This window comes from Aptenodytes patagonicus, chromosome 21 (genome assembly GCF_965638725.1).
Source record: "Aptenodytes patagonicus chromosome 21, bAptPat1.pri.cur, whole genome shotgun sequence".
Taxonomy (NCBI): Eukaryota; Metazoa; Chordata; class Aves; order Sphenisciformes; family Spheniscidae; genus Aptenodytes; species Aptenodytes patagonicus.
This window is the reverse complement of record NC_134969.1, coordinates 4866974-4885690: the sequence shown is the minus strand read 5'-3', so window position 1 is coordinate 4885690 and position 18717 is coordinate 4866974. Positions and strand designations below refer to the sequence as shown.

At 62.4% G+C, this 18717-nt stretch overlaps 1 protein-coding gene across 3 annotated transcripts; it reads right to left on the bottom strand.

Moving 5' to 3' along the window:
- Window positions 1–557: 557 nt before the first annotated feature.
- Window positions 558–11879, bottom strand: SESN2 (sestrin 2). 3 transcript variants are annotated; one of them, XM_076357646.1, is made up of 10 exons: window positions 11699–11879; window positions 6088–6153; window positions 4953–5150; window positions 4386–4568; window positions 3806–4015; window positions 3258–3408; window positions 2972–3087; window positions 2485–2675; window positions 2115–2259; window positions 558–2031 (listed from the first exon to the last, which is right to left on the bottom strand). In XM_076357646.1, the coding sequence occupies exons 1-10, from the start codon at window positions 11774–11776 to the stop codon at window positions 1945–1947; spliced, it is 1425 nt and encodes a 474-aa protein (XP_076213761.1). In that variant the 5' UTR covers window positions 11777–11879; the 3' UTR covers window positions 558–1944. The 3 variants fall into 3 exon arrangements, with proteins under 3 accessions (XP_076213761.1, XP_076213758.1, XP_076213760.1); XM_076357643.1 differs by lacking the exon at window positions 11699–11879 and adding an exon at window positions 8827–9268; XM_076357645.1 differs by lacking the exons at window positions 4386–4568; window positions 11699–11879 and adding an exon at window positions 8827–9268.
- Window positions 11880–18717: the final 6838 nt, after the last annotated feature.

The following is an 18717-nucleotide window of genomic DNA, read 5'->3' as shown; positions in this document are numbered from 1 at the left end:
ATGGGGCTGGAGCAGGGGGCCGGGCAGGCCCCTCCTCAGGGCTCTTATCGGCAGCTGCCAGGGGCTCCTGCCCGCACCCTGATAAGTGCTGGGCTCCACATCACAGGGCTGGGGTGCCCCCAGTGCTGCTTCACACACACCTACCCCCCCACCCACCCCCAGCTCCACTGCAGCCCGCCCAGCCCCATCCCAGCAGTGGGACCAGAGCATCCCAGAGGACACCCACAGTGGGATGAGTGTCGGTGCCCCAAATCCTGGCTTTCGGGGAGAGCGTTACACCCAGGAGGGCTGGGAACAGTTGCTGCAAGGAGGGTGCACTGGAGCTGAACTCACCCCCTCGGGCAAATGGGGAGTGTACATGTCCCCCCCTGTTTGCCTCCTTGGACAACCCAGGGCTGCTCCCAGGCACCCCCGGAGCAGTGGGACACCCCCACCCCATACTGTGCTAGGCAGGATCGGCCCCTGGGGCTGAGCCAAGGGGAAAAGGGAAACTGCATCTCACACCCGCTTGCTTGGCAGCGCTGCCCTGCAGAGGCGTGCGGAAAAAGAAAAGAAAAAAAAAAAAAGAACAATTTTATTTTTTCGAACAAGACCTGTAGCCGAGTCACAGTGGCACTTCCACGCCCAGACAGGAGTAAATACACCCAAAAATATAGAAATAACTTAACTGGACCTACGGTACAGCAGAGACAAACCAAGAGTGGCCGAGCGGCAGGCGATGCTGCTGGACCCGGACCCACGTTCCAGCAGAGCCGGGAGCGGGGGCTGTCCCGAACAGGCACCTCCCCGGCGACCCGCACCGCTGGGAAATGCTCTGGCACATCTGGGTAAAGCTATGGCCACCCCACGTCCCACCCCGTCACCCTCACAGCAGGCAGGAGGGCAGCCACAGGCAGCCCCGCGCCCCAGTACAGCTCCCCGCCTCAGCCACGAAGGTTGAGGCAGCAGAGATGTGCCAGCGGCTGAAAAAATGATGCAAAAAAAAAAAAAAAAAAAAAGATATCAAACACACCACAGGCACTCCTACCCTCACCCTGCTCCTGTCCCGGGACCTAGATTTAAGAGGCACTTCACATCCCAAATTGCAGAGGGCTCGGGCAGGCATGACGGGGCAGGGCTTAACCCCTCCTGCAGCCCCGCCAGCCCCGCTCCGAGGGCTGGGTTGGGATCCAGCCGTGCCAGGGACCACGGGGAAGAGCAGCGAGGGGCTGCGCGCACCCCCAGCCATGGAGGGGACGTCCCCATGTCACAGCAGGCACCGAAGGCAGCAGAAACACCCGGGGCCAGGGCAGGGAGGAGCCACAGCCTCTCCCCCAGCCATTCGGACCCTGCCGTGGGGGAACTCAGCTCGGAGACGAGTGGCACCGGGGGGCTGCCCGACTGGGCGACGGGATGGCCGGATCCTTCCCACCACTCCTGCGGTGCCTTCCTTGGGTGCGAGCCAGAGAGGTGGGGAGGGGGTGCCAGGGCAGCATTCCCACCAGCAGCTGCATGTCTTCCAGCACAACGAGACCCCGAGAAGCAGGGGTAAAGCCCGCGATACCCTCTGGCGATCTCTGCAAACGAGGACAGTCCTCCACGGCGGCAGTCTTGGTGCCAGGACATGGCACAGGGGTGTAACACCAGCGCTGCATGGCGAAGGCAGCGCCCGCAGGCACCCTGGTTTGGCTTCATTCAGGCTCACCCCAAGAAAGGCACAGAGCAGTCGAGCACCCCCAGCTCTGCCAAGCCCAGGGCAGCACTCCGGGGTCTTCTCGGCACTGACAGCTTCTTGGGGATCCCCTCTTCTGGGATGAGGGGGCAGGGAAGCCCCCCCTTTCCTTCCACAGCTCCAGGCCCCTTAAGGGGGGAGACAATATTCCAGCAAAGTCTTTAGGGTACCAGCTCCCCCCTGGCCTTTCCCCCAAACCGGGGGCAGGAGGAGGAGGAGGGAGCAGAGGCCGGTCAGGTCATGTAGCGGGTGACAGCTCTCAGGGCATAGAGCAGAGCCGCCTGCATCCGAGCCTCCAGCAAGAGCAGGTTGATGTGCACCTACGCAGGGAGAGCGGGGTCAGGGCATGGGGGGCTCAGCACCCCCCCACGCCCTGCCAGGAGGGGAAGGGATGGGGCAGTACCTTCTCCGAGTGCTTGAAGTGTCTCCAGAACTGCGTATACATCCGCTTGGTCGTCTTCTCCGGGTAGCAAGCCACTGTCTTGATGTAGATCTTCAAGCTGCGCTCCAGGAGCTGGTTCACCTCCCCATAGTCGTAGTCATCGTAGCTGGGGGAGAGAGGAGGGCGCGTTACTCCAGGCACAACCCCTGCCCATTCGCACATCCCAGGGTCTTTCCAGACCTAAGCTGTGCCCCCCAACAGCATCGCTTTGCCTTAGTCTAAGCAGCAGCAACAGTTTCACCAAGACCGAGTCACAGGCTCCCAGGCTGGACCTGCTCCCGGGCTCTACCCAAGGCGGAGAACAGGCTCCGGCCACGGCTCGGGGACCTACCGGATGCCGAAGACGCAGTGGACGTAGTTCCAGATGGCCCTGCGCAGCATGGACGTGTCCACGCCGCAGTGCATGGCGATGGTGTTGTACGTCAGGTTGTAGACAACCTGGAACTTCTCGTCCAGGAGCTGCCCCACGTCGGGGTAGAGGCGGTTGATCAGCGAGTAGCCATGGTCCTCCCAGGTGTAATCCTGCCGGAGAAAGGATGCTGGGGTAGGGGCTCAACAGGGAAACGTGGGGTCCCTTCAAAGCCAGTGACACAAGCTGGGGTCTCCCCCCCGCCATGCTGACCCCCCCGAACTATTAGCATCTGGTTGCACTGCTCAGACAGCTCCAGCCTGGTCCCAGCCCTTCACCCTCTGCACCCACGCTGTCCACGACCCTGGGAACAGCCCCGCTTGTCCCCCCCGCCAAGACAAGCAGGACCTGCCACCCAGCACCCTGCCACCCCTTCCCCTCCGGCTGGCACGGGACCGCGAGCACCCACCTGCGCACGGAAAGTTGGGGGCGCCTGCTCGCCCCTCCGTGTGAAGTCCTTGTACCCGAACTCGGGGTCCTCCACGAAGCAGAGGACGTTGGACTGCAGGGAGTGATCCGCAATATCTACAAGGCACCACCGCAGCAGCCATGAGCGACGCGGCGTGACCCCGGACAGAGCCAGCCCTGCAGCTGGGGGCCTGATCCTGCTCCTCCCTGGGCAGATGCCAGCTCCGTCCCCCCCTCCCCTGTGACTTCCCTGGCCCACAGTCAGCTGCACCCCTGCACCTCCTCACCCGAGGGAGCGACCAGCAAACTCTCCGTCTTCTCCAGCTCAAAGCGCGTTGCCATCTCCTCCTGCGTGACACCCTCCTCCTCCAGCTGGCTTTCCTGCAGCAGCTTCATCCTCTCCATCAGCACCTCCACCTCCTGCATGGCATCTTTGCCCTGGCGAAGCAGAGGCCAGAGTCAACCCTGCCCTAGGTCGAGCAAGGTTGCAGAGGGGTTGCAAGCCCAGAGCAGGACGGAGCCGCTCTCAGCTCTGCTGTCACTTGGAGCAGCCCCGGGGCTGCTCTAAAGACCATTTGCCTCTGGGTTTGTCCTGCCCAGGCCCCAGCCGCTCCCATGCCTCATCCCGGGGACTGGGAGGAGGGGGAAGCCCTGCGGAGGGTGCTCCTGCGCGGAGGGTGCTCCTGCGCAGCCCTAAAGCATCTGCTGTTCCCAATAAAAGCCCTTGGGGCAATTCCCAGGGGAAGCACCACAAAGCAGTCCAGCACCCCACCATGCCCTTCCCTTCCCACCCCACACTCCCACCCCTGCAAGGCAAAGCCCCCCCCCCCCTTACCCCGGAGCCTCCCAAGCTGTCATCGGAGGCAGGGCTGCTATCGCTGTGAGGCGAGGGGGGCCGGCAGCCGTGCCCCCCATCCTGGTCCTCCTCGGGGTTGATGCCGCAGCCGAAGACGAAGGAGGCGAGCGAGTGGTAGTGGGTGAGGAGCACCAGGGCCTGCACCAGCTCCGCCAGCGACCAGCTGTTCTCGCCCGGCTTCAGCAGAGCCTGCAAGGCACATGGGGTTGGAGAGACCCCCCCCCAGCCCCCCGGCTCGCTGTGCCGTACCCCCCACCGCAGCCCAGAGCCGGGGTAAGCCAAGGGCAGGGAGACAGGAGGGTGTTCGGGATGTGCCTCCCCCATAAACGAGCTGCTGTTGGCAGGACAGTCCCCAACCACGGGGGACAAGTCACCCCTTCCTCATCCATCGGGAGCAGCACAGACCCTGCCCTCCAGCTCAGAGACTCCCTCAGCCCTGAAAGGGTTAAAGGGGGGGGGGGGGCTTGTGCAAGCAGGATGTGGCCCTTGGGGCCAAGCCCCCCAAAACAGAATGTGGGTTGTGGGGGGAGGAATTTGCACCGGCAGCATCAGCTCTCACCTCGATGTGCTCCTTGGTGATGAGCCAGGGCCGGTGCGCCAGCAGTTTGTTGATCTCATTGAGGTTCCTGAGTTTTTGGGGGGCACAGTGCAGCCCCTGCAGCCACGCGGGGTTGCCCCCCACCTGCAGGAACTCCCCCATGTGCAAACCCACCAGGTAGGAGCACTGGTGCCGGGCTGCTGCCTGTGAGGAGAGCCGGGCAGTCAGCCCCTGGCACCGGCCAGGGGCTCCCCCACAACCCCGCTACAAGCCCTTGGAGAAGCCAAGGCAGGGAGCCACCCCCCGGCATCGCCCTTGGAGGGTTTTCCCTGGGGATGAGAGTCCAGACAGGGGTCTCTGCCCTCCCCCACCCCGTCAATGCAGGTCCCCAGGGGCCCTGGAGGGGAGGGGTGCTGGGGTCCTCTGGGTGGGCACCATGGGACCAACCCCAAATGGGCTTCCAAGCTTCTGGGACCGCAGATCAGAGAGGGGCCCATCTGCAGGGTCCCAAATGCCTTCCCCCCTCCAGGCAAAAACCCAGCAGAGGTGCTGGGACCACACATACCCCCAAGGGACCCCCATCCTCACCATGATGGCGATGTAGTGGCGCTTGTGGTAGGGCAGGGGCCCGTCCATGCGCAGCAGGAGGTACTGGGTCTTCCAGAAGCTGCTGAGATACTGGGGGTGCAGCCCCATGACCATGGTGATGTTGTCCACCCTGCCCGCCGAGACGAAGGCCTCGATGAGGAGCTGGCGCCGGCTGCTCTCCGCACCTTCCTGCAGGATCTGCCGGGATGGGGAGAGGAGGGCGGTGAAGGGCTGTGTGCTGCAGCCCCCCGCTCTTTCCAACAGCCCCCCTTAACCTAGAGGGAGACCCCCCCACCCCCCCAAATCAAGCATCGGTGGCCAGCAGGACCCAGGCATCCAGCAGCACCCACCCCGCCACATCCGATGCTCACCCCATCGGAGGTGCCCAGCCTCCTTCCTGCCGCCCGGTACGGACACCGCCGGCAGCCCCCACTGCCCGTCTCCCCCCTCCCGGCCCCGGGGGGCAGGGGGTGATGGGGGGTCTCCATGCTGGACCCCACACAGCCCGGTCGGCTCAGTCCGCGGGTTGGGTTGTTTATTTGGGCGCTGGTGTGCAGCGGGGAGGAGATGGGGCTCAGCCCCCCCCCCCCCAGCCTCTCCACCCCCGCCGTGGTGACGAAACCATGGTGCTATCTCTGCCGAAGGAGGAACCATCTGGGACACCGGCGCCGGGTGCCGAGATAGGGTTAAGGGTGCCCCGGCATGGGGAGCCCCGAGGATTTCAGGGCACGGTTTTCGGGGTGGGCAGGTGGGGGGGTGGCAGGGCAGGACGGGGGTTGCCTTTGCAGCACAGGGGAAAGACAGTCGCGTTTGGATGAGTGGGGAAACTGAGGCACGGGCAGGGCAGGGACTTGGGGCAGAAAAACACCAGGGTGAAACAACACAACCGCTCCCCTCATCCTCCAAAACAAGACACCCCCCCCCACTGCCACAGGGATACCCCCCGGGCCGGGTGACCCTTGCCCATCCCACCCTCCCTCCCCAGCATCCCACCCCAGCTGGGCACTAGCAATTGGGGGGGAGGGAATCCTTCCTTAACAGCCCCCCCAGCCCCCCCACCCAGGGCAGGGAGGGGCAGAGGAGCCCCCCAGCAGGGAGGAATGCACCCACCCAAGACCATCCCCACCGCTCTTACCTCTCCCAGGGGGATGAAGGCGCTGGGGCCCTTCCCCAGCTGCTGGGGGACCTTGACCCCTCTGTCCTAGGAAGGAAAAAGCAGCGGCTTTAGCCCGGCACCGGGAACCACCGAGCGTCCCCGGGACGAGCAGCTGCCACCGGCGGCGGGACGAGCGCGGCGGCACCGGAAAGGGTGACTCAAGCAGCCACCCGGCACGGGCCACGGGGACACGCAGCCATCGCCCCCGCGCCCTTGCGTCAGGCTGGGCAGCGCCTGATGAAATAGGGCAGGGGTGTTACTCCGCACACCGGGGAGGTGTGACACACGGGGACAGCGTCAGGACACCGGAGCCGCGGTATCGCAGGCCAGGAGAGCGGAGACACTCCTCGCTCCCAGGTCTCGGTTTACCACCTCCATGGGAACACACAAGGGAAACTGGAGCCCGGGGGTCCCGCGGGACGGCGGTGGGTCCCGGGAGCAGCACGGCTCCGGCCATGGCCCTGGCTGCAGCCGGGCGCTGCAGTTTGCAATCACCAGCATAAATACGGCGCACAGGGTTCCCGCTAACCCCCACGGTCACAAAATGCCGATAAACACCTCCACACCCCCCCAAATCCATTAACGCAGTTAAGACCGAAACAAGCCACCCGGTTACAGGTTAGCTGCTGCTCTCTGCACTCCAGGCACAGGCTTCAGCTCCTTTCTGCCCCCGCCACGCTCCATCTTCCCCCCCCCCTCCAGCTCCCCAGGGAAAAGCAAGTGTTTCCATGCTATATTTTCTCCAAGCAGATATTTTTCTCCTCTCTGCTGGCGCGTGGGGGCCGGCTGCACCCAACCAGGGTGCCCACGGGGACAGTGACGGGGACGCCACCAGCAGGAGCCCCCGTCCAGAGCACAACGGGACCAGGACCCTCCCAGCCCTCCTGCTGCAGGGGTGGCTCGGTGCCCATGGGAACCCCCCAGCCAGCCCTGGAGCCGAAACACAGGGGTGCAGCAAGAGCCTGAATCCACCCCCGTCCCGCTTTTGCACCGCAACGTCCCACCAGATTGCAAGTTGGCAGTGGTGCAGGGGAAATTTCTCTGCCTGCATCACAGCAGCACCCACAGGCGCCAACCGCAGACCCGGGAGGGATGCAGCACCCAGCCCCAAGAGCTAAAATAGTCCCCCCAAAACACCCACGGAGAACCCAGAACCTGGTTCGGGGCTGGGAGAAGAGAGGGTGGAAAAGGGTTCAAGTGCTCCCAGCCCTGGAAAGGAGGTGAGGGGGAAGGGGGGCTGGCGTGCGGTCCCCTCAAATACAGGAGGGACACGGCGCTTGCTTGGAACCAGGACCGAGACGGGGCAGTGGCAGCAGAAAGGGCATTTGGCAGACGAACGCCTGCAGCATCGCTTCCTCCAACCCACGCTCCGGATACAGGTGCTGGCGGCGGCACCCGCTGCCTGCCGCAGAGGAGGTGCTCAGGGCCCCCGCTCTGGGTGGGGAAGCACCAGCCTCCTCTTCCCATTCCCTGCAGAAATCCCCCGGGGTCCCTCCACCAGCAGAAGCCGGGGTGGCACCGCGAGGCTGCGACCTGTCCCCGAGCACAGGTTGCGCTCGGTCACCTCCGTCGGGACTTTTGAACGGGATCCCAGCACCAACCGTGCAGGCAGGATGCGAGCCCGGGGTCCGGATCTGCCCGCCCAGGGAGCGGGCAGGGACTCAGCCCCCCCCGGGATGCCCGCAATCACCCTGCTCTATCCCATGGCACACGTCCCCTGTGCAAACCCAGCGGGGAGCGGTGGTGCCATGGAGAACCGGAGGCGGCAGCAGCCGTGCCCGTGGTATCGGACACGGCAAAGCTCCCGCGGCCCACCTGGAGGGATGCCTCGGCCGGCGGAGACCTGCACCCTGCTTTGCTCCGGGCGCAGGGAGACACGCACAGGGCAAGCAACGGCCACCGGTCACCCCCGCTTGCACTGCTGGGGGGACAGAGGGAGCCGGGCACCTCAACCCAGCGGCTGCGGGCGAAGGCAGCGCCAGCCCAGCCAAAGCCACAAGGCACGCCTGGCCCCCCGCCAGCCCCCCGGACCCAAAATAAACGGCTCAGCCCCAGCAGGGAGAGCGAGGTGCTGCCCGCACACTCTTCACGATTGGAAGCGGGCAGCCTTGCTCCCGCAGCACCCAGTTACCGGGTGAACCGACCGAAGCAGGAGCTGCACTGGGGACCGTCTGCAAGGCTGCTGCTCCCGCAGGACCCGCGGCTCTTGCTGTCCTGCTGGGGGGGGAGGCAAAGGCATGGCCCTCATTTTACTGCACTCCTCCCCCCCGCGGCTCAGCCAGGCAGATGCTCCCCCCATCCCATCAGCCACACTGCACCAAGGCAATTCCCAGCGACCCCCTTTCTCCCTTCCCCACATCACCTCCCTCCACCCACGGCTGTCGAAGGCTCCCCCGGGGTGGGCAGGGCACGGCCACCCCCGCACGCCCATCCCGCGGCTGGGGGAGGCGTGGGAAACCCACGGCACCAATGCAGAGAAAAAGCAAGCACAGCACCCAGCAGCGTTTTCCAAGAGCCTTCCAAAACCAACGGCGCAATCGGACGCACACCTTCCAGCCCACTAGTGACAGGGAAGCTCAAAGGGCAGCTCTGCCCCCAAACCTGCTCTCCCCCCCCGTGCTCAGCATCCAGCATCACACCCAGCACCGCGCTCCCGGCCTCCTGCAACCGTGCAGAAGAGAGCGAGGTGGCAGCGAGGGTCCCGCTGCCGGGATTCACCTGCGGGAGACGGGACATGTCACGGGGGGACGGTGGCAGCAGGAGGAGGGTGCCCGGACACACGCAACCGAGAGTGCCGACAGCAGGGTGGCACGTCCCACTCTCCAGCCGTGGAGCAACGGGGCAGGGAGCCGCTTCTCCCAGGGGTCTTTTCCGCGGTGCCCTGTGAAGGGATGAGCCCCGGGGCTGCCGCCTGGCTTCACCGGGAGAGATACCCGAGAGCTGGAGCCAGGCACAGCCCAAGTGATCGCAGGTGTCTTCTCCTGCCGGCTGCCTCCAAACCACTACCGAGGCAGCGAGCGCAGCCTGACACCCTCTCCCAAGCGGGGAAGGGGTGTGGGATGGCATGAGGTGACCACGCAGCAGCTGTCAGCGCAGCCACGCGCTCCCCACGTGTTGGGCAGCGGGTCATGGCGGGCTGTGGGCTCTTGCCAGCATCGGGCTGCAACCACCCCAGCAAAGCGAGCAGCGCCCGCATCCGCACGCTCCGATGGCTCCAGGATGCTCCTGCCCTGAGTCACCACGGAAGTGAGACTGGGGTGACAGCGGGAGCAGGCTCGTGCCATCGCTGCTCCGGGTGCTGAGCTGGCTCTGCACTGACTCACGGTTTGGGGAGAAAGAGCTTCGTCAGTGCTCCAAGAGGCTCCCCAGGAGGGGACGGCAATGGAGAGACCCCGGCAGGCAAATCCACGGGACGCAGACGGCAGGAATTCCGACCCCGAAGGCAGCGAGGAGCCAGGGAGCTCAACCCAGCCCACCCCGCCACTTTTTCGGTGACAGCTCAGGGTGACCTTTGAAGGTGCATTTTAATCATCCCTAGGCAGAGGCTCGTTATGTTTTGCTGCATTAAGCAATCCTCAGGGGTGCTGCAGTTAACCCCTGCCGCGCCACCTTCCGGTAGCGCCTCACCTCCTGCTTCTGCTGATGGGGAAACTGAGGCACGGAGGCGATGCTCCGACCCGCACCAGCCACGCAACTTGCTCCCAGGCTCCAGCCAGCACAGGGGCAGGCGGAGGGTCTCATCAGAGACACCGGGGGAAGGAGTTAATCCCCCGGGAGCGGGAAGATGGGTGTGCCAAGCAGCAACCCCCCCCAGAACTGGTGCCAGCGCTTAGTCAGGTGTTGGAAAATCATTCCCGATAAAGCAAGGTTAAACAAACACCATTGCAGCCGCCTGGCAGAGCAGGTTTGCCCCTCGTAACCGTGCTCCTGCCAAAAAACAGGCAGGAGGCTGTCCCCGGGCCGTACTGGGGGGTGGGGGGGGTGGGGTGAGAGCAGTGCCAGGGCTCGGCCCCACTGACGTGTGGAGCTGACGCGCGAGCGCAACCCCCTTGGCACGAGCCGCCCCCCCCAGCCCGACCTGCTCCCAGAAAGCAAACCCAGCCGCCGCCGCCACGCTCCAGCAAGGAGGGCAAGGGGATCCCCAGATCCCACCCTGCCTCGTCCTGAAAACCTGAAGAGGTTTCACGGAGAAGAGCGGAGCTGCCGCTGAACAGACAGCCCTGCAGCGGTGCAAACCGCACTGCCGCAGCACGCAGGAGCAAAGCCGAGGCGCTTTCACGGCAGGCGTAAATGTCCCAGCCCACGGAGTTTCAGTGGTACCTGCTAGACGTCGGTGGCCAAGGTCTAAGGCATCCCCGCCACCGCCATCCTTCCCCCAGCCTGCTCCAAAGCACCGAGTTCAGGCTTCAGCTCATGCCAGGACAAATGCCGGAGGGGATTCCCTGGCAGCGCTGCTGTCCGGGGTCTTTCCCCACCCGCTGTCCCACCGTTTCCAGCTTCCAGCCCACGTCAGGAGTAACCGTCCCTGCAGCTAAGCCGAGGTGGCACGGCTATTTGGGGAGCCACTGACTCCCCGCAAGCAAAGCCCCGAGCTGCAGAGCAATCCCGCCGTCCCTGGGGAAACCTGAGAGAAGGGGGAATGCAGGAACAAGAGGAAAAACTGCAAATGGGGTTTTTTTTTCCCCGAAGGGGAAAATAAGTCTTACAAATAGAGGCAATTCCCAACTTTTCAGGAAACTCTGCAGGTTGGTGCACTCAAGTTGCAGACCGGCCCGATTGCCTGGGAGGGACAGGGAGGTCCTGCAAAGCTCCACGGACACCTCAGGACTCAAATTTTGCACACTGGACTCCAAATGCAAAAGCCCTGGACGATGCGAGATGTTTCCCGGACCTCTGGGTTAACACGGACATCAGAGAGATCCCATGCCCGGCCCGGGAACGGCAGCAGGAGCTGAACAACTGGACGGAGCTGACGGAGCCCCCGGAGCCCCCCAGCCCCGCACCACCTACCCCGGTGGGCATGTCCCATCGCCAGCCCCTGCCTCAGTTTCCCTTCACCTCCCGGCCCACGCCTGCAGGCAGGACCTCTGCCCGGTTCCCGCACACATCGCAGCTCCTGGAGGGTTCGGGAGACCCCCGAGATCTCCCCATTCAGCCACCCCAGCGTCCCCCTGCCAGGACAGGGCCACCCCATCCCCGGGAGCCCTGGGTGGGCTCCCAGCACCCCAGCCTGCTCCCGCATCCCAGCACCCTTATCTTTAGGATCGCTGCAAAGCGGATGAGCGAGAGGGTTATTTTGGCAACCCGGCCCCGGCTCCTCCGCCCGACCCGACATGTCCCTTGCTTCTCCCCTCCCTGGCAGCCGGCCAAGGCGGGGGGACGACCCTCGGGCCGGGGGGGGGGGACACGGGACGGGACAGCGGTCCCGGGGTAAGGGGACACGACCAGCCCCTCCCCCCCTCCCCGAGGGACCCCCCCGGGCGGGCTGCACGGTGGCAGCACCCCGTCCCATCCCGGGGAGGGGGGCGATGCAAATCGGGAGCCCCTCGGGCAGGCGAGCACCGAGGCGAGCACCGAGGCGAGCCCTTACCTCGCCGCCCCGCCGGGCCCCGCAGCCCCGGTACTCCTCCAGCCCCGCGGGGCGGCACGGCGAGCCGGCCACCAGCATGGCAGCGCGGGGGCTAGGCAGCGGGCATGACCCCGAGACACCCCCCCCCCCCCCCCCGGGCTCTGGAGCTGCCTCGGGCGGGGCAGGGGGGTCCCCGGACACCCCCGAGCTCTAGAACGTTCCCGGGTTCCCCGGCGCCCCGCGCCCGCCCCGCTTTCATAGAGCGGCGGCGGGCGGGAGGGGGCGGGAGGCGGCCCCGCCCCCGCCCCGTCTCGACCAATGGTATCTCGGAGGCGTGGCCAACGGGCAGCCGTCGACCAATAGGGAGAGGCGGCGCGGGGGGTGCTGGGGGTTGTAGTTCGCCGCGGGTTCCCGGGCGTTGCTGCGGGGCGCCGTGTCGGACCCCCGGGCTCGCAGCAGCGTGAGCCCCCGGGCTCCCCACCCACCCAGCTCAGGGGGGTGCCGGGGGGGGGGTGTGGGGGTGTGTCTCGCACTCCGTGCATCCTCTGTGCTCCGGGAGGAAGGACAGGATCCCTCTGCACAGCCCTGCTGCGGCACAGGATCCCGACCTTTCGACACAGGGAGTCAGGGAAAATATCTCCCGGGGCCAAAGGGAAAAGAAACCTGACGGAAAAGGCACGCGAGGAGCCTGCGCGTGTTGACGGGCAGTAATATTTATCCAAAATCGCTCAGCTGGCCTGGTCTTACCTTGTGCACGGAGCCTGTCCCGTGGCTCCGTGTAGCCATGAGCAATCGCTGCGTCCCCCCTCCTGCCGCCCTAATGCGCCCCGAGGCTCCCACCAGCTTTGCACGGAGCAGTTTGATTAACCCGGTGCAGAAGAGCCCCAAGAGTTACAGAGCAGCTTTCCCCTCCCACCCCCTACGAGGCGTACAGCCCCGTGCCAGCTCCTGTCCATTTGAATAACAAACACCAAACCCAATAAAAGAAGGTGAAAGGAGGAAAAAAAAAAAAAACCAACCCCAAACCCACCCCACAACCACGGGTGGCTCCAGACAGCAGCGCTGATAACAATCTGGTGCTGCTTGACAGCCTGCACATGGCAAAGTCCAGCAAACAGGAGTCGCTGCACAAACAACTCGGGTTTTGCCTGGCAACAGCCTCCTCCAGCTCCGGTCCTGAGCTCCTGCCAATTAAGCGAACATGTCAGCGCGCCTCGGCAGCGCGGTGCTGGCGGCAGAGCCAACGGCCGGCACGCCATAGCGCGCTCGCAGCTGCACCAGCCTCTGCGGGGAGAGAGGACGCAGCGAGTTTCGAATGCCCCGGGTCGGCTGCTCCTTGTCCCCTTCCCGGTGCACCGCAGCCTGCAAACACCCTGTGCTATTTTTAGGGGTGTTTTGCAAGCGCGGCTCTGCACCGGGGGTGTGGGGTCTGGGCGGCTGTGGCCACCCTGAGGTGTCTGCTTCTGTATTTGCACTTGTGTCATTTGAGAGGAGCAATCTGGGTTTTTAACTGCATCTGACCCGAGGTCCAGGTTCGTGCCTGCTCCGAGGAGAACCCGGCCCCACGCTCCGCTGGGGCCAGAGATGCTGTTTCAGCCCCCGTCACCCCAGTCCAGCTCCATCGCCTGCTCCTTTGGCCCCGCCGCACCCCACAGAGAGGCCCAGAGCTGCTTTACGTGGGGCAAGAGCCAAGATGCTGCCTCGTCCCTGGCCAGAACCGGGGCTGCAGCTACCTGAGGCCACGAGCTCTGCGTTTGCTCTGGCCGAACACGTCAGCCTGGAGACGAAAAGCCGTCTCTTGCTTTGCAGCAGTGAAGGCAACACGGTGTAAAAAGCAGAGGCAGGGGCTGCCTCGGTTCTCCCCTTTCTGCCCCCCCCCCCAGAAAGCTCTGGACACGAGGGGGACAGGCTGAGATGGACCTGGGGACCCCAGGGCTGTGGGTGCGCGTCAGGCGGTGGTCCAGCTGGAGAGATAGGCTGGAGATGCTGCCAAATATTTAATATAAAAATATCCCGTCAGAAGACACCAAGGGCCGTGCCAGAAGGACGTTTGCCCCGGGGGCGGCAGGGCTGGTCAGCGCCGCGGCCCCTGCGTGCAGAGCAGGGGCTGGAGGGGCCGAGCATGGCCGGGCAGTCGCAGAGCCAGGCAGTGCACTCGCTCGGCGATAAGGAGCAGCACGCAATCCCCCATCTGCTCCGCAGCCCCGGGTCAGCCCACCCCGGCCGATTAGAGGCAGCCGGCACGTTACCTGCAGCCTCAGCACTTTTCCTGGCCTGTTTGCAACGCTCCTGCCCACATAGCAGCCGGCTCAGGCCGTCAGCAGCATCTCCCCCTCCCCATCGACAGCAGCCTGGCAAAAGGAGATGACCTGCCATCACCTCTGAGCTTGCCAGGGGCTTGTACCCCCCCCGTGCTGTGTGCCAGAAATGGGCGATACTGGGCAGTGCCAAAGCAGCTCCAGCATCTCAAGTCCTCTTGTCCCACAAGCCCCACCCAAGAGCGCTCGAGGTCTCACTTTTTGTCCCAATTTGAGCTCAGCAGTGCTCGTTCTTCAAGGAAATACAACTGCAGGGAGGGTTTCTCCATGCTGGCTCATTCCCAGGGGTTTACCTGGGCGCACAGCAGCGTTGCAGCCAGGCTCCTTATAATATTCATCGGAAAAAGGGTGGCAAAGGAGAGGCAAAATTTCCTCGAGAGAGGAAACCAAGAGCTGAACACAAACACCCTGCTTCCAGAAATGCCAATCATGGGAAACGCACAACAGCTCAGTAATTATTTAGGGATTGGCAGTGCCCTAGTTATCAAGATGCTGACTGTACAAGTCTGGCTTTAGTTTAACAGTGCGCTGCAAGAAAGCTAAACAGGAAGGCCAGACCGATTGCTTAAGATAAGTCACCTTAGAGCAAATAGCAAGGTCGGCTGGGGACACCCGTTGCCTTGCGGTACTTCACCAGCCCAGTGTTTTTGGCCAGTCCAAACCCTGAGGACAAAGGGAAGCAGCAGAGACCATGCAGGGACTCTCTGCAGGGAGCTACTGGGGCGTCTGGAGCAGATAAGACATGCGCTGTTGGTTAAGCGTTTCCTTTCCTCACGTGCTCCGCTCCTGTCCGAAGACTGGGGAGCCGGATTGCCACCATGGCTGGTCACCCCACACCTCCCCATTAACAGCCTCCGGTGGGAAAACCCACCGGCATCTGGCCTCGGTGGGCTGGAAGGAGGAAGCCCAGACCATTTGTGGAGCGGAGAAGGGAATTCCTCCGCAGCTGCAGCCTTTGGAGCCGCGGAGGGAAGGTAACCCCCAACGCGGTCCTCAGCGCTGCAGCACCTCCTGGGACAACAGGAGCTGCAGACGCTCAGGACCTCGCTCCATCAGGGTTTCTGCACTACAAGCAGACGGATGCGGCTTCAGCAGCATAAACACGTTAGAAGCAACGGGTTTGTGCTGGTTTGTACTGGTGAGCGATCCGCATCGCCCTGGAGCCTCTGGGAATAGCAGTGGGAGGGAGCCACTATCCCCACGGTGCTCCAGGAGCGGGGACTGAATACTGGGGACCGCCGGTCCGGCACCGGTGAGGACGGGGGTTTCAGCCAAAACATCTTTGGACTCCTGGACCTCTAGAGCTTTCCTTTGGAAGAAAGCAAAGGGCAGCCGAGTTTTCTTCATGGAAGTCTCAGGCAAAAGCTCCATCCCAAAGGAGCAGGTCTCCTTGCCTGGGCCAGTCTTACCCCCTCAGCAGATGACTGAGGTCGGTAGGTAATGCCGAACGTTCCCCACCCCTCAAACCCCGCTTGCTTTCTGCAGGGCTCCCAATTGCCTCTGAAGCACCCTCCGCTCTCTCCACGGGCTTTGCAAGGAGCCCGGTTTCCTTGGGCAGCTTGATTCACTTCCCCGCCCAGCTCTTCTTTCTGCCCTTGCTTCCCTCACCTCCAGAACAAGGCTTGTGCTTACCTCTCCTGGCCCAGCTACAAAACACGCGCTACTGAAGCTTTAAAGGATTTTAAGATCCTTAGTGGTTTGGGTTTGGGTTTTTTTTTTTTTACACAAACACAATTTGAAAGCCTGCTGCCCCCAGGGCGCGCTGCCCGAGCCGGTGCTCCCAGAAAGCCCCACCAATTAGGGAGGAAGGGAAGGGAGCATGTTCGTGGGTAATTACTGGCTGGTTAAGTCGGTTTACTTCTGCCGCGGGTTTACTTCTGCTGCAGGTACCCGCCGTCAGGCTGCAAAACAGTTCATATTCATTTGCTTACTAAAGTTGCAGGTCCTTGCCAGGGGGCCTGCAAGTTTGGAAAGGAGATATTTAGTCAAGTAATTACTTAAAAAAACCCCCAAAATTCTAATCCTCTTGGTTTAGTAGATCTCAAGAAATGCTTTGCAAGAGGTTTTCATGATGCCCTGAAAAGCCAACCACCTCCAGCTCCCCAGGTCAGCGCTCCGGGAACTTGGAGCTTCTGCATCTTCAGAAGAGATTTCTGCTGGAAGCAGGCAAGGGGCAGCCAAACATCCACCCACCTGAAACGAGCGGAATGGGGAAAAACACTGACCAAAAATCTGGAAGTCTCATTTTCGATCTTGATTTCACTCCTAGCAGGTGGCTGAGATCAGTTTGCAATATTCAAGTGTGTTCAGTTACTGTCAAAACCACATTTTCCTAAAGCTTTGAAATAGAAATAAAGCAATCACAACCCAAAATATATTTACCAAAAAAAAATATCTCCTCCTGCAAACATTCAAACTGCTTTAGAAGCAGCGGACAAACCACAGAGAGAAGGAAACATGTGCCAGCAGATAAAGGCAGGAGCCAGCCGTTTCTTACCCAAGGTCTGGCTGGGAATTGCAAAAATCGCCCGCAACCCGTTTGAAATCCTCCCCGCAGCTCTGCCAGGGCGGAGGCAGAGCGGCCCCTCGGAGACACGGCACGGGAGGATCTTCGGCTGGCTCCGGCTCTACCTGCTGACTCGGAGCCCTGCCTTTGGCAGGTCAGCTCTCGTCTATCTCCCGACCTGCTGTAAACGAGGATAATCGGGCACAGTTCAGGATAGGCAAGGTTTGCGCTGCGCTCAGCGGCGATAAAGCGCCCTGTAAACGCTAAGCGCCACTGGCACGCTTAGGCAGCTGTCCTGGTTTCGGCAGGGATAGAGTTAATTCCCTTCCTAGTAGCTGGTACAGGGCTGTGTTTTGGATTTAGGACGAGAACAAAGTTGATAACGCACCGATGGTTTAGTTGTTGCTGAGCAGTGCTGACACTAGTCAGGGACTTTTCAGCTTCCCGTGCTCTGCCGACTGGGAGGGCTGCAGGTGCATGGGGGGCCGGGAGGGGGCACAGCCGGGACAGCTGACCCCAACTGACCAAAGGGACATCCCACACCATATGGCGTCGTGCTCAGCATATAAAGCTGGGGAAGAAGAAGGAAGGGGGGGATGTTCGGAGCGATGGCGTTTGTCTTCCCAAGTCACCGTGACGCGTGATGGAGCCCTGCTGTCCTGGGGATGGCTGAACACCCGCCTGCCGATGGGAAGCAGCGAAGGAATTCCTTGTTTTGCTTTCCCTATTAAACTGTCTTTATCCCAACCCATGAGCTGTCTCACTTTTACCCTTCCGATTCTCTCCCCCATCCCACCGGGGGGGAGCGAGCGAGCGGCTGGGTGGGGCTCGGTTGCCGGCTGAGGTTAAACCACGACAGCAGCACTAACCGGGAAAGAGGTGCCACGCTCACCTTCTCGCACGGGGCCAGCCTTTCGCTTGGCAGTGGTGGCAGGCTGCGGAGCTTGCAGTTTAGGCACCTTCATCTGAAAACGAGCCTGAGGAGGAGGGACGAGGAGCTGCTAAAGGCCACAGATGCAACGGCCAGCTCGGGAAGCCTCCAAGCCACCCGGCGTGAAGGACACACCGGACAAACCATGCTGGTTTTGCACCCTCTCCCCGGGTATCCCCAGCAGCCTCTGCCTGGGTCGAGGGTACTAGCCCGGATTTTTGGTCTTGGACCCAGCACAGGCACTCGTACGAGGCATCACCCTGAGCCGCAGCAACTCAGCGAGGCTGCAGTGGCTTCAGTGCTTCAAGCAGGACATCCCTCCCTCGCCAGGGCTCCCAGCTAGGTCAGGGGGCTGAAATCCGGCAAACCTGGGGGGATGAAAACCCTGACCAAGTGGACATCGGCCTCTGCTTTCACAGGCACGAGAAGCCAAAGAGATTGGAAGAACAAAGAGATTGGAAGAACAGCACCGATGAGAAAGATTTCGTAGAAACTATTTTTCTTCCCCGCGTTTAACTATGAATTTGGGTATTTGATTCCCTGAAAAACGGCTATTTTCTATGTGCAACTCCGGGCTTTGAAAAATACAATATGGAAAGACTATTTTGAGCTGGAAAAGCCGTTGTGGTGTTTTTCCACCGAGCTGGGGTTTGCCTTTCCCCACCCTGCGCTGCAGGCAGCGCTCTGGGAACAGATGTTCAAGGACACGGCAGCTCCGCGAGGAGCGGAACGCACGGCCTGCCACAGCACTGCTCGTCTCGCCGGGAAGCCGCAGAGGGGGAAAGCACAACACGCTGAGCCGCGGCTCCCGCGAGGACGGGGGCATTTCCAAATGGAAATCTCGGGAGAAAAGTTAGAAAGTTAGAAGCTTTAAAAAAAAAACCAACCAACCAACCAACCAACCCACCCTGTTTTTCCCTCTAGACTCACGGCTGAGATAAGGGGAAGGCTCGGAGACACAAACGGCGTTTACTCACCTCGTTTGCATCTGTACCTTAAAAGAACGAACCCCCTTACCCTCTCCTCTTTTTATTTCCTACCAAGACCGCACCGCTTCCGTGCTCCGTCTTCGTTCACGCGGTTGGGGAAGAAAACAGAGACTAGATCTCATCGGATGGAGCCGGATGGGTCCCGGGAAAGCTGGATGTAACCAAGTAACGAGGATCCCAGCGACAGGCTCGACTGGGAGGATTTAAAGATAGAAACCAAAGTAGGAGCGAACCAAGCCCTGGAAGAGTGCCGTCCCCTTCCCACACGCACCAGACCCCGAAGCAGCACGACTTGA

Bases quoted from the DNA above. Each gene is read 5' to 3' on its own strand.
- SESN2 (XM_076357643.1), bottom strand. From the start codon at position 9,174: ATGCCATCCCACACCCCTTCCCCGCTTGGGAGAGGGTGTCAGGCTGCG. The intron at 3,088-3,257 runs GTGAGGAGGTGC...GGTGCCTTGTAG, and splicing joins TTTGCTGGTCGCTCCCTCGG to ATATTGCGGATCACTCCCTG. The intron at 2,676-2,971 runs GTGGGTGCTCGC...TTTCTCCGGCAG, and splicing joins CCCCAACTTTCCGTGCGCAG to GATTACACCTGGGAGGACCA.